Below are 14,752 nucleotides of genomic sequence, written 5' to 3'. Positions count from 1 at the left end.
AGACGTTAAACTAAATATTTCTCTACCGCCGCGAATACTCCAGGACGCAACAATATCCTAAATGGAACATTAAAGAGCAGAGATTTTATGTTTAAATTTTTTTTGAATTTAATATTCATTAATTTCATGTATGAAATTTATTCTATAATTGATTTTGAGCCTATTAATTATCTGTAATATTTTTTTTATTTTAAAGTAAGATTAATTTAGAGCTAAATTAAAATATTTAATTTATAATCAAAGATGAATGTATAATCTTAAATGAGAAAATGAAAAGAATTACTGAAATTTTAGATGGATAAAATTTCTTTAATATAGATTTTTATTTTTTTAATTATAAATAAGAAAATTAAAAAATTATTATTAAAATTTAATTAAAATATATTTTGAAACTCAAATTTATGTCGAGATGAATATAATCTAAAAATTCATCTTAAAATAAATATAAAAATTTTAAATATATTTTAATTAAATTTTAATCATAATTTTTTTTACATTTTTAACAAATTTAATCACAAAAATATATACATATATAAGATCTTTGATAAGATATTCTCACAATATTTTTTTTAAGTACATTTTTTCTATCGGGAGCCAATCAACGTATCAAATTTGAGAGATATTATTATGTGCGGAGGTCGAACGGGAAGAATTGTTCGGATATATGATATACATATTATGTATATATTTATATACATTGTGCATTAATTTTTTATACACATTGTGTGTATACTCATAGTTCAAATAATATTTTTTGTTCGGACGAAATAATTTCTCCCGATTTGATGGGTTGTTGAAACTTGTCGAGTCACAATGAATTTGTGGATCAGTAGAAACTTACGTGGCAGCATTATCACCACATAATCTATGATAAAATGTCTAGTAGTAGCTTAGGTGGCAAAAATTATAACCACAAAATCCCTCGAAGTGGTCCACAAGATCCCTCTTAGCGATCCGTGCTGATTGATAGCAAATCATAATAAACAATCAAATTATTTTCAACAAAATTTGCATAGATGCTACTTAAATTTATTTTTTTACATATTTAACACATAAAGCTCACTATTTATTAAATTTATTGCTCAATCTTATTACAATCCCATCCAAAATCTTAATTAAGACTCTAGATGTTAAATGAGAGGTGTGGAAGATGCAAAGGAAATACGTCGGTGATTGGACCGGCGGCTTCTGAAGCTCTATTCCTGACAACAAGTTGCGATGTATGAAGGCCAGCTCCCGACGATAGAGAAGATTGTGTAAGATCGATGCAGCTAGATCAAACTTTGAGCAACATTTTGAGTCGATCAAAAGTGTTATTTTTTGGAACAACAAGTCGCACATAGAGCAGACCACATGCCAACAACTACCATATGCCATTATAGCCCATCGTCAGCTATTAAGAACATCCGGTAGCCCTCGCAGCCAACCACTACCATCAGCAATCATCGTCCCCCACCACCACCAATCAACCCCTAAACATAACTTACCAAACAACCCCTTATAGATATCTTTTTGCTTCTCAAATTAATTATGCTATCAAAGTTGAAATCTTTGAGAGCTTTATGGTATTTAATCCTTTCTTTGAATAACTTTGGTAGTTGAAAAGTTACTCAGACAAGGAAGATCGAGAGTCTCTTTGTTCCATTAATCGTGTAGAAGCTAAAATTATTGCTAAAAAATTAAGACTTCGTTTGGGATGGCCTTCTTACTGCTTCCTAAAGAAGCTTTTTAGTACCAAAATTAATTTTTTTTATTAAAAAGCAGCTTTAAGAAGCATTACGAAAGCCGTCCCAAACGAAGCCTAAGTCTTTGACCTAAAGCATCCGAAGAATGTGCGCTTTAAGAAAGTTGGAGTTGATAAAACAACACTTTAAGGATCTTAGTAGAGAAAATGAATGAAAGACTGCATTGTTCTTGCTATCTTAGCTCATCTTATAAAATTGTTCATCGTATGGAAGTACTGATCTTTACCATTGAAATCAAACAGTCTATCGAAACAATCAATAGATATTTTTGCAAAAAAAACCTAAATGATTGTCTGAACCCTATTTTGATGAGATCATTGCATCGTTTGATAAACATCTTTCTAACAAGCCTTTAAATATTCTTTATGATGGGACATATGCCTAGGCTGTCAAAATAGATACGACATGGAAACTCACTCGGTACCCTACCCAAAATTTTCAGGTAAGAGTCGATCCGTTTGAAAAATGGGTCAGATTCATGTCTCAATTTTCGACCCGTTTCAAGTTTCGGGTTCGTGCTTAGTGATCATGTCGTCATAGTCTCGATCGAACATGTTGAATAGGTCGTCGACAACTCTGGGAAACAAGGTGGGTCGTGTCGGGTTTACCCATACCCGAGGCAGGTCGGGTTCGGATCTGAGACTCATTTCTTAAAACTGGTTGGGTTCGGGCCGGTTCAATTTTTGGTTGGATTGAATCCCAACCCGAAATCCTATTTTGACAGCCCTACATATGCCTAATTTTTAAGATATTTATCACGTATTAATCATGTCCTTTGTTATGAGATCCAATAAAAAATAATATTGAAAAGATGCGTGTGGCCTCGATTCTCTACTCATAGAAAATAAAAATGACATTTATTTAATGTCAACGTATGTCACCATAGAGTATTAATTATGACCATGTGCATGTTTCAACATGTTATGTTGATCAAAATTTTCTCATTCCATGTCACATTTTTTCATAATTATGATGCTAGCTCTAGCTTGGTTGCTTTCCTTCATTAAATTAATCTTCTTCATTGACAAGGGAAGATATAGGCTTAGTGAGAAAATTCTATTGATGGTTAACACCAATACTAATTCCTAGACTCTCATATTAATTAGTGGTTTGGTTTAATCATAAAACAAAGGAAATGAATTAAAAGAGAAGAAAGGGGGAAGGAAAAAGGTCTAGTTTGCTTGCTTTATAAGAATAGTATGGAGTGAGGGGGACCAAGGATGAGAGAGGCAATACTTGGAAGGTATATAAAACTTAGCCCTATAAGGTAGGTGGTCCTTACTTAACCTATAATAATAAATTTATTATTGTAGAAATGGATAGACCGGTTACAGCCAAGGAGTTGGTCGGAGACAGAGAAGATGAATCAAGCAAGAGGAATTAATATTTTGTATTATCCACCCTAGCCATCGTACATGAGAGGATATAAATAGGAGAAAAAGCAACTAGTAGAGTACACGTGTAATGAACCTATTGGTTACAGAGAAGTGTAAATTGCTAAGCAGCTATCCTAATAGCCCCTGTCAAACCGATGATTCGTCCTGAATCGTCAGTTTGGAGCGTAGATCCTTGAAGCGTGATGTAGGTAGCGGCTTTGTAAGAATATCTGCGATTTGATGGAGAGTGCCGATCGGATTTAGCCGGATCACCTGGTTTTGGATGTGGTCACGAACAAACCAGTGGTCAATCTCTATGTGTTTTGTGCGTGCGTGATACACTGGGTTGTGCGCGAGAGCGATCGCCGATGTGTTGTCGCAGAAGATATCAATCGGCGGGCTGTGTGGAATGTCGAAATCGTTGAGCAGACGCTTGAGCCAAATAGTGTCGGCTGTGGCCGCCGCAAGTGCCTGGTACTCGGATTCCGTGGAAGACCTAGCAACCGTGGTCTGCTTCTTGACTGTCCAAGAGATGAGCGTGCTCCCCAGGTATGTGCAGTGACCTGTGGTGGATTTTCTTGTGGTTGGATCACTGGCCTAGTCGGCATCTGAGTAGGTTGAGAGGGTAAGAGGTCCCGGTAGAATAGGTAGACCGAAGTTCAAGGTCCCTTTGATGTATCGGAGCAGACGCTTGAGTAGATATGTGTGGGTTAAATATGGATCGTGTAAATGTTGAGAAAGGACATTGACCGCATGTGCTATGTCAGGGCATGTTAGCGTTAAGTATTGCAGCGAACAAGTGACTCGTTTGTAAGTATCATGGGCGGATAGGTTGCTGTCTTCGGGAACCTGATTGGGAAGTTTAGTACAGGAAGGATTAGAGAGCGGGTTACATTTGAGTAGATTTACCGAGTTTAGAATTGAAGTTGCATAAGAGGACTGAGATAAAAAAAATACTTATCTTGATGTTTCTGAATTTTGATGCCGAGAAAGTGATGAGCCAAGCCGAGGTTTTTTATTTTGAATGTGTTGTGTAGTTTGGACAGCATGTTAGATATGGCTGTTGCATTGTTTCTTGTGACAAGAATGTCATCGACGTATACCAGAAGAAAGATGAGGGTCGCATCTTGTTTGAATGTAAGCAACGAAGGATCCGCCTTGCTGTACTGAAACCCAAGCTGGATGAGGTAGTTCGTAAATGTGGTATACCATTGTCGTGGCGCTTGACGCAGACCATATATTGATTTACGAAGCCGGCATACGTGATCGGGATGCTCGTTGTCGATGAAACCGCGCGGTTGCGCCATGTAGACAGTGTCAGTGAGTTGGCCGTGGAGAAATGCGTTGGATACGTCCAACTGCTGTACCGGCCAACCCCGAGAAAGAGCAATAGTGAAGAGGACCCGTATGGTGGGGAGTTTTGCCACCGGACTAAACGTCTCGCCATAGTCGATGTCGTACTCCTGCTGGTTACCCTGAGCTACCAGGCGAGCCTTGAATCGGGCCACAGTGCCATCCAAATTGAATTTCTTCCGAAATGTCCACTTGCAGCCTAGTATTTGGGCATTAGGTGGAGGTGGTACAAGGTGCCAGGTGCCTTGTTGTTGAAGTGCTACGAACTCGTCGGCCATTGCTTGCCGCCATTCCAGTCGCTTGGATGCTTCTTTGAAGTTAGTGGGATCCGGTTCGGAGTCCACGGTGGTTGACTTACTTGCGATCAGATTGAGGTGCTGTAGTGGTTTTAGAGACCCAGTTTGAGCTCTAGTGATCATCGGATGTCTCGGTGCCACGGTGGGAGATTGACTGCAATCTGCTGGGTCAAGATTATGGTTTATGTGATGATAGCGGGGTGATACAACAGAATGGGGCATGGGAGTGGGTGCTGGGCTGTTGTTTTGCTGGGGACGGGTATGCTGCACAATTAGTTCTTGGGATTTGGACGTTGGCAGGAGCAGGGAGTAAGGCAGCTCCGTTGAGGGTACCTGTGAAGAGGAAGAATTATTAGCGAAGGGGAAAGAATTTTTGAGGAAAGTAACATGTCGGGAGATGATGAATTTTTGAGAGTCCCTGTCAAGGCAGATGTATCCCTTGTGCAGGTCCGAGTATCCCATGAAGACGTGGGATCTGGATTTTGGATTGAATTTCGTTCGTGTATGTTGCGGGAGTAGTGGAAAGCATTCGCACCCAAAGATCTGGAGATGCTTGTACTCAGGTACAGTGTGAAAGAGGAGTTGCATAGGTGATTTGTTGTAGGTATTTGGAGATGGCATCTTGTTAATCAAATATACTGCCGTTGCACTTGCCTATGGCAAGTATTGAAACGGCATATATGCTTTGTGAAGCAAAGATCGAACTGTTTCCACAATGTGGCGGTTCTTGCGCTCTGCCACTCCGTTTTGCTCGGGAGTGTAGGGGCAAGCCAGTTGATGTCCGGTCCCTTTGGAAGCCAGAAAGGATTTCATTGAATAATTGTTGAATTCGGTCCCGCCGTCAGTCCTTATAGTCTTGATGTTGCAGTTCGTTTGATTTTCGATGAACTTTGTAAATGTTATAAATGTGGCAGTAACGTCAGATTTATGCATAATCGGAAACAACCAGGTATAACGAGAATAATCGTCTACAAAGATAACGAAAAAATGAAAGCCACAAGTGGAAGAAACCGGGGACGACCCCCAAACATCAGAGTGCACAAGTTCGAGTGGTGTGTGCGTGCGGGAGCTAGAGTTCTCAAAGGGTAGTTTATGAAGTTTACATTGAATACAAGTATTACAGGGAATGTTAAAATGTAAAATACGTAAATACGAATTGCTTTGAGAAATGCGTTGCATAGTCTTGAAATGCGGATGGCCTAGCCGATCGTGCCAAGTAAAGTTTGGGGTCTTGGATGCTGTACAAGCTACTTCTTGATGTTTAGTGTTGGACGTCGGAGTGATCTTGTAAAGACCTGCTCTACAGGGACCGCGTAGGAGCTAATGATTTGTCGTCAGATCCTTACAAACAAAACCAGAAGGATCAAAAGTAATTGAGATGTTGTTATCTTTAACAAGTTGTGAGATAGACAAGAGGTTGTAGGAAATGTTAGGAACATGAAGCAAATTTGATAAAAGAAACTTACGATTCGAGGTGGGAAGAATACCCGTGCCCGAGTGAGCAATAGGGATGTTTCTTCCATCCCCGATGAAGATACCATCGGTTCCCAGGTATGGAGTGGGTTGACAGAGGATGTCGCTTGTGTTCGTCATATGCGAGGAGGCCCCTGTGTCAAGGTACCAATCCTGAGAAGGAGCTTCCGAATTTGCTACAAGCGCATTGTTCTGCTTGGGTGTTGACGTCTGTGAAATGTAGTTTGCGTTCATCCTATGCTAGCATACATCAGCCGTGTGCCCTTTCTTGGAGCAGATTTGGCAGATAGAGATCTGGTGCTGCTGCCCGGAGCGAGAAGTCGAGGTTGGGGCTTGAGATGGACGGCCTCGGTTCCTACGACCGCGACCCCTGTTTGAATACAGAGCTGCTTGCTGGAGCGTATCGGTATTAAGGCGAGCGGCGTCGGCATTGACATGTATTTCTTCGCTTATTAACATCGCATAAAGATTCTCTAGTCGAATAGGGAGGGGAGAGTTTCGAACGTAAGTCTTGAATGATTGATACGCTGGAGTCAGCCCATTCAAGATATGCAGGATAATGTCTTCGGAATCAATGGAGGATCCGGCGGAGGTGATTTGGTCGACAAGTTTCTTGATCTCGGTAAAATATTGTGTCATGGATAGATTTTTCATAGAAACATGATGAAGCTCGTTACGAAGCTGGATCACCTTGGATCGGCTTGTGGCTTGAAATTGGCTTTCAAGAACCTGCCATATTTCATGAGTTGTATCAAGATGGATGAAATAGGGGAGCACCATCGGAGAGATGGTGGAGCAGACAGCCGCTTGAAGATTCTGATCGGTAATCCGCCAGTTCTTGATGGAGGAAGTCGTAGATGGATCGGATACATCGCCGGAGTGAGTGGGCAGAGCCAAAAAATGCTCAAAATCGTTGGCACGAAGAAGCTTGAGGATATGGTGACGCCAGATTGGATAGTTGTCGGGTGATAATTGATATGGAACGAGAGTCTTGAGGTTGGACACGACAAACTTGAGTGAATGAGAGATTGGGGAGTTTTCGGACAGATTTGTGGGCGGTTGCTCGGTGGCGGAGGAGGAGTCAGAATGAGAGATCGTCATGATCGAAGAAGGAAGGAAGCTAAAGGCCTGATACCATGTAGAAATGGATAGACCGGTTACAGCCAAGGAGTTGGTCGGAGACAGAAGATGAATCAAGAAAGAGGAATTAATATTTTGTATTATCCACCCTAGCCATCGTACATGAGAGGATATAAATAGGTGAAAAAGCAACTAGTATAGTACACGTGTAATGAACCTATTGGTTACAGAGAAGTGTAAATTGCTAAGCAGCTATCCTAATAATTATGGATAGATTTTTAAGTAGTATATAGCTCTACAAAATTAAAGAAGGCTTCTAAATTGCCAATGTGAAAATGATAGATAGTCATGACACAGCAAAGTTTTACTTAGCATCATTTATTCTTCTTCTTCTTCTTCTTCTTTATAACGGGTTGTAATAATGGGTTAACGGGTTGAGTTTTGGTTGACCCAAAATTGATTCAATATGAAGTCAGTTGGTCTGAATTCAACCTTCTTAATAAACAGGTCAAAAAGGTGGACCAAAACCCGAATCACCGGCAACCAGGATGACCCTTACCCAGGTCTCTACCGGTTAAAACTTGTTCATTATCGTGTTCATAGTCCAACCCACCAATTAAACGGGTCGAAACTCAAAAACCAATTTAATATACTCCTAGCCCATGCAAGTCTATCGAATGTAGGGGTTTATATTATTTGAATAAAATTAAAAGATCGAACCGAACCAACTCTATTTGGTTGCTTTGGTTCTATTTAGTTATTAAAATATATGTTTAATTATCAATTATAGCATATTTGAATTTTAATTATTAGTTGTGCTTTCTTGCTTTCATAAAATCGATCAAAGCAAAAATTAAATTACATGAATATTTTTTTAAATATTAAATCAATAAAATTCATGAAATATAAAATAAACAGTTGATAGGAAGATCGACTTATATATAAACAATTGATAGGAAGATCACCTCCGCAACAAAATTCCACTCTTCTTATCATCCAGTGGACCTTTCTAACTGACTAATGGTTGCTGCAGGCTGCTTTCGTGGTTCTCCTATTTCGAGCCTTTTCGTGTTGGGCCTTCTTTGTAGGCTTTTCCAGATGGGCTTTTTAAGTGTCATGTCGGTTGAGATTGTTAATTCTGGCCCATTCTCAATGTAATTTGGGCCCAATTTACTTAGCGTTTTAGTAAAATAGTGACCGAAAATGTACCCATTTTTTTTTCAATTTATGAATTATGCTCAGCCCCTCAATTTAAAAAAAGGGGAATTTTTAAATGTTTATTTAAAAACAATTTAAGATATTTGTATATTTAATATAAATTTATTATTTACTTATATAATATTCATAATATATTTCTATTAAAAAGATATTATATATTTTCTATCCCATGAGGCAGAAATGTTTTGCTTAGATAACTACATAAGATTTTCTTGAAGCTCTAAATTATTTCTTCCTGTTATATTCTCTACATTCAACATTTTAAGAAGTATATTCCAACAAATTCTCTAAAATCCTAATAAATTTATTATGCCAGGTGAACTAATCTAGAGAGTTCATCGTAAGCCTAGCGAGCTATCTACAGCTTCGATGACGAGTTATCAATAACTCCGATGATAAATTTTAAATGATAAATTAAAAGTTTAAGAATTTATTTTAATATAAATATAAATCAATTGAAAGAGATTAATTACTTGTTGCATGCTAGAAAACTTAAGCCGGTAGCGTGCATGTTTCACGTCTTAGAGGTGTACAAAGATTCAACATGGATATATAAAAATAGTAAAACAAGATAACTTTTTACGTGGAAAATCCGGAAAGTGAAAAAGCCACGATGCATAACCCAATTGCAAAATCCACTATGTAGTAAAGATCTTCCATTCTTCACTGTTGAAGAAATGAAGAATGGAAGAGTACAAACATTAAATATTTACACCCAACAACAAAGCTTAGTCTTCACAGGATGAATTTTCGAAACCACAGACGGACAAATTTACCCAACATCAAGGTCAAATTTTGATAATATTATGAAAATGATAGTGGTTGTCAGCAACAATAGCTTGTGGCCGTCGGCATGCGATGGCTAAAAAATGCTATAGAGCTTTTTCTTTTTCTCTTTTTTTTTTCACCCCTTAAGATGAAAAATATTGGTAGCATACTAATTAAATATGAAGAAGATCCAGCTTGGAGTGATCTATCAGACGGCTTCTAGTGATTCCTTTGATCATAGACCTTTTACCAAGCATTTAAATGTCTTAATGATTTCATAATTAAGTGATCATGATCACGTTGGATTCGTCTAATCAAGCCCTCGATTAGACTATAAGCATAGGATATTAATTTGTCAACAAATTAATCTTTTTAAACTTTCCCATTTGAACTCATATTAGACTGATTTTGTTGTCATCGGGTTTGTCTTGCCTAAACGTTCAGTTTGACTAAAAGTTTGATGAGATCAGTGTTCAAATGATCGCAAATTGATTGGAAGATTTTTAATTCAAATATGCCTCGAGATTCACGTCTTATCGATGCGATTTTTTTATGACATCTCATTACTATAAATATAAGAAAAAAATTTAACTATGAAATAAATTTAATAATTAATAAATAAACAACATTTTAGCAATTTATATTGTAAAAAAAATATTGAAATTTATTGATAATATTCTAAAAATAAAGATGAACACCAAAACTCTTTCCAGCTAAAATCTTTTAAAAAAACTAATCCCTGCAGCCTGCTTCATATTCTATTGCCACGTCTCCACTGCCGTGGCGCCGCTACAGGACACGTGAAGCGCGACCACCCTAACTCTGCACCTTCTCCTGACACGTTCCTCACAGTTAAACTACTCTCTTCACCGCTATCTTCCTATATATCGTCACCAATCTCCCCTTCTCTCTCAAATCCATTCTTTTTCTCTCTTCATATCTTCTTTCTCATTCAATGGCAAACAAACCTCTTCTTCTCATACTAACAGTAGCACTGCTCTACTCCCTACATACGGCTTCGACGGAAGCAGCGTCGACGGCGAAGACCGGCGCTGACGAAAGCGTACTGGTGACCGGCGAAGGAGATAAAGAGAACGAAGCATCGGAGTCATGGGCGACTTGGGCCAAAGACAAGATTTCAGAGGGCTTAGGTATCAAGCATCAACAGGTAGATGAGACGGAGGAGAAGGCTGAGGAAGCAGCTCGGAAGGCGCAAGAAGCAGGGCATGCGGCCAAGGACACCACTGGCGGAATTGCTTCAGGTAGTTCTATTTAAATTTTATAATATTTGGTTGAGTTTTGTTTTGTGTGTCAATATTTGACACGACCTGAAAATTTGACTCGAATCCGAATAAAAAATTCTCGGTTAGAGTCAATCCGAACCCGAAACGGGTCGGGTTCAACAATTCGACCTGTTTCAAAAATATATTCGGATTAATCCTTTGACTTGAAAGTGATTCAAAAGTGACCATTTTTTACCTGGAAATCCGAGATTTAACTGTTTACTACTCGTTTTTACCCTAAAAATGGAGTTTGACCTATGTTTTACCTATAAACTAGCAATTTTTTCATGGTCCCTGATCATTCGTGTCGTGTCGGGTTGACTCGAACACGAAGCAGGTTGGTTTTGGATACAAAAAATCGACCAGTTTGCAAAAACGGTTCGAAATGGGTTTACCCGAATAATGTCAGGTCAATTTTGAATTTGACCCGAACCTAACCCGTGACCCGAAATTGCCACCCCCTTAATTTTTAGATTTAGTTGATTGGGATTTCGGTGCAGATGTGGGGGAATACACCAAGGAGAAGACCGGAGATGCTAAGGATTCTGTCAAGGAGAAGACCGGAGATGCTAAGGATTCGGTGAAGGATGCTAAGGATTCAATCTCAGGTATTTTCTTCCAGCAAAAAAGCAGAATGCGGAAAAAAAAAAAATCTAAACTTTACCAAATTTTCATAAACAAAAACTGACAAAAGGATTCCATGAAGTTATAAGATTTGTTATCATATTAGAAGTAACAGTATAGCTTAACATAACATAAATTAAGGTCTTTTCCATATTCTATCAACGCAGGGAAGGTGAAGGACAGCACAGCCAGAACAGCCAGCCAAACCAAACAAAAGACCGGCGAAGCTACAGAGGCCACAAAGCAAACAACCACAGAGGCGACGAGCAAAGCAGCAGAGAAGGCGTCGGCGGTGAAGGACGCCACCATCGACAAGGCGAAGGAGGCTGCAGCGGCGACCAAGGATAAGGCAGGCAAAGCACAAGAGGCGACCACTAGTACAGCCGGGGAAGCGGCGAACAAAGTGAAGGAAGGCTATGATGCTGCAAAGTCTAAGGCAGGGGAGAAGCTGGATGCGGCTAAGGAGACGCTGTCGTCCAATTACGAGGCTGCCAAGGAGAAGGTTGTGGGAGGGTCGCAGAGACACGAGGAGGAGCTGTGATTTCTGAATGATTGGGTATAGTTATGTTTTGATAATTGGCTTCAGGGTGTGATGTTCTTTCTATATGAAGAAGCAATGAAGGATTGTTGTTTGTAGATGTAGCTTTCTGTTTCTGATCAATAAAGAGTGATAGTTCTGATACAATTTTGTTTTTAATTGACTAAGTTGAATGATCTTACATAGTGAATGATATTAATAGATTATTTGATCATTTTAATTTTAATTTTAAGAAGGCTTTCTATACAACGTATGCTTATTCTTATTTTTGACATCTTTGTAGCTAAACTATTAGAAGGGAATATGCTGTGAGAGCTTAGAACTGAAAAACAAAATCAGTAGTTTAAAAATAAGAAATTAACTTGGTATTTAAGCTCAACGGGCATGAGAAATTCTGCTGAAAGAAGGAAAAAGCTCCGTTCCCTTCAGGTGTTTACAGCCTAAACTTGGTCCAATATTCAAACTCAAGGTCCTAACTAAATTTCAAAGTCAATAAAGGATTTAATGGAGTGGGACTCAATTAAGGTTTCGTTTGGAACAGTTTTCTGTACAAAATTTTTATTTGAAAAATGAATTAGAAATCGCAAACAAAAAACTTAGTGAGCTTAACTACTAAGACTTTATCAGGGATTTCTCAATTACTCTAAGCATAATTATTATGCTTGCTATGTTGCAAAGTAAAGGGATAGCCATGTTGAGGCATGCAGCTTCAGCATGACAATCATGTATCAGTAAACATACAATTTGATAACTCAGGCTTTGCCCGAGGAGGTTGCTTTGATCATCAATGGGATTTAAAGGCTCTGCTCTCCCTCTTCTCTCTGCCTCTAGGGTTTCTCTCTTTTCATCAATCACTTTCTCTCTCTAATGCTCTCGCCCTCCCTCTCCAAGCATACGCTAACTCTATAGAATTTTGATAGAACAATTTGATTGAAATAATGATCAAACAGATTTAGAAACATGAAATAAAGGGCATTCATATGAGACGATAATGCCATGATAATATAAGGCAAATGAGAATTTTATATTCAACAACATCATTTTGTTGAGATGTATTTGAATAATAAGTTTGACGGCCCTTGAAATATCATAAATCAAAAGTTAACAATACTTGTTCAAATGCAAGATAATCAAACTTAGAAATAGACGAGAAGCCAAAATTTTGAAGTCTCTTACATGAGACAAAAGACGCGGTGCAATTAAATATTTGACAATTAATTGTCACATAAGGAGCACCCGAATCTAAAACCCATGACATCAATAGAACTAACTGCAACAAAGTCAAAGAAAGAATCATCATATGATGTGGAGAGAGATGTATAACTCGACCACCACATCCTTGACTCTCACGACCAATCGTAGAGCCACCGGCCAAGGTTGAATTATCAGGTTGATGAGTTGAGAGGTCATTGACAAAAAAAATCCAAGAGAGAATAGTCACAATGATAGGAGTTGTGGATTCTGTCATGAATTTAGATTGCGCACCTTATAAAAAATAATTCCACATGAAAATAAATTTGGCAATAAAAATTTCTTAATTTGTTTATGTTAAACAATCATATCAATTGTGCAGGGATGATGCTTAAATAATGCAACTCATTTCCTCTCAGTGTGTTATAACATTCCTACAATGGCCTTCTTCTACCTTCAAGATTGCCATCATATTTGTTAAGATTTGTGCTTGCTCTCCTACTCAAAGGCATTTCATCAAGATTGGAGTTTGATGTAGCATTTGGAATTGCCACAAAAGTTTCTTACAAGATGCAGGTATTGTCTATCTTCAAGAAATTGCAAGCTCCTTCCATGGAATGTTTTGTTACTACTTTAGTCTCAGAGAGTCTCCACCACTTTTACTCTCTAAAGAATAGCTCTTTGTGCTTTAGTGGAATTAATGTAGTCTATCATTTGATTGGCGATGATTCAAATAGATTGGGCTTTTATTTATGCATTTAATTTTTTTTTCATAATTCAGCTATTTATTTATTTTTTTTTTAATTTTATTAATATTATCTTGTAATTAGCCTTGGGGGTAATTTGAATAATTAATTATCAAACTATTTTTATAAATAGCCCCATTTGCTACTATGCTATGATGAATTCTTTACTCAGCCTTTTATAGAGATTTGAACTCTTGCTCCTTGGAGAGTTTTTTTCGCCTTGGTGGAATTAAAGTGGTCATTCATACGATTTATGATACTCCAAATAGTGTTTTATTTATGCATTTAAAATTTTAATTTATTCACAATTAGTAGTTATTTATGTATATTTATTTTTTATGAAGATTCTCTTACAATTAGCCTTGCTTTGGAGTTTTAGTTATCAAACTATTTTAATAAATAGTTCCTTAAACTTTGTGATGAATTTAATGAGAAAGTCCTACAATAATTGTTTTGGCTTCCTAGTTTTCTTGCCCTTATTTATATTTATATTTATTTTTATGAATATTTTCTTGAAATTAAGCTGGGGCTAGTTTAAAATTTCTATAAATAGCCTCATATTCATTGTAAAAAACTATGTTATGATGAATTTAATGAAAAATTCCTATGGTCTTTGTTTTAGGTTCTTGATTTTCTTTTTTTGAGGATTCAACAATTTGATGTCTTGAGGATTGATTTTTTTGGTATCTTTTCATTTATTTCTCACTATTTCTTATTGGTTTTCAGTATTCAACTGTGCACCCTACTTATGTTGATGCATGTGGTATGTAGGTTTGGATTGATTATTATATGTTTGCATTAGTGTTTATTTTAACATGTTTATTAGCACCTAGCTTACTATTACTACACCTTATGTTATGGTTGAGTTGTCATAGTATTATGTGCTACATCCAACATTTTTTTGATGAGCATGTTGGAATCGTTCATTCTCACTAGTGAAATGTTGCATTTTTAATGTTTATATTTATGAGATGATAAAGATGTGCAAATTGTATGCTATTGTTATGCTTAGCACATGAGCAGACCTGATGCTTTGGTGCTCGCTAGAGTTAACATACTCA

At 37.6% G+C, this 14,752-nt stretch overlaps 1 protein-coding gene across 1 annotated transcript; it reads left to right on the top strand.

The window, feature by feature from the left end:
* The first annotated feature begins 10,249 nt into the window (after window positions 1-10,249).
* On the top strand, window positions 10,250-11,913 carry LOC110107445 (late embryogenesis abundant protein D-29-like). Its single transcript, XM_020837713.2, has 3 exons — window positions 10,250-10,571; window positions 11,093-11,200; window positions 11,384-11,913. The coding sequence occupies exons 1-3, from the start codon at window positions 10,265-10,267 to the stop codon at window positions 11,755-11,757; spliced, it is 789 nt and encodes a 262-aa protein (XP_020693372.1). The 5' UTR covers window positions 10,250-10,264; the 3' UTR covers window positions 11,758-11,913.
* The last annotated feature ends 2,839 nt before the right edge of the window (window positions 11,914-14,752 follow it).

The sequence above is a fragment of the Dendrobium catenatum genome, unplaced genomic scaffold (genome assembly GCF_001605985.2).
Source record: "Dendrobium catenatum unplaced genomic scaffold, ASM160598v2 fragScaff_scaffold_407, whole genome shotgun sequence".
NCBI lineage: Eukaryota > Viridiplantae > Streptophyta > Magnoliopsida > Asparagales > Orchidaceae > Dendrobium > Dendrobium catenatum.
The sequence above is the reverse complement of the archived record's forward strand: the minus strand, read 5'-3'. Positions and strand labels throughout refer to the sequence as shown.

What these genes read in the sequence shown, in the direction of transcription:
- LOC110107445 (XM_020837713.2), top strand. Translation starts at nt 10,265, where the DNA reads ATGGCAAACAAACCTCTTCTTCTCATACTAACAGTAGCACTGCTCTAC. An exon ending in CACTGGCGGAATTGCTTCAG is followed by an intron (nt 10,572 to 11,092) that starts GTAGTTCTATTT and finishes ATTTCGGTGCAG; the next exon opens with ATGTGGGGGAATACACCAAG. An exon ending in TGCTAAGGATTCAATCTCAG is followed by an intron (nt 11,201 to 11,383) that starts GTATTTTCTTCC and finishes CTATCAACGCAG; the next exon opens with GGAAGGTGAAGGACAGCACA.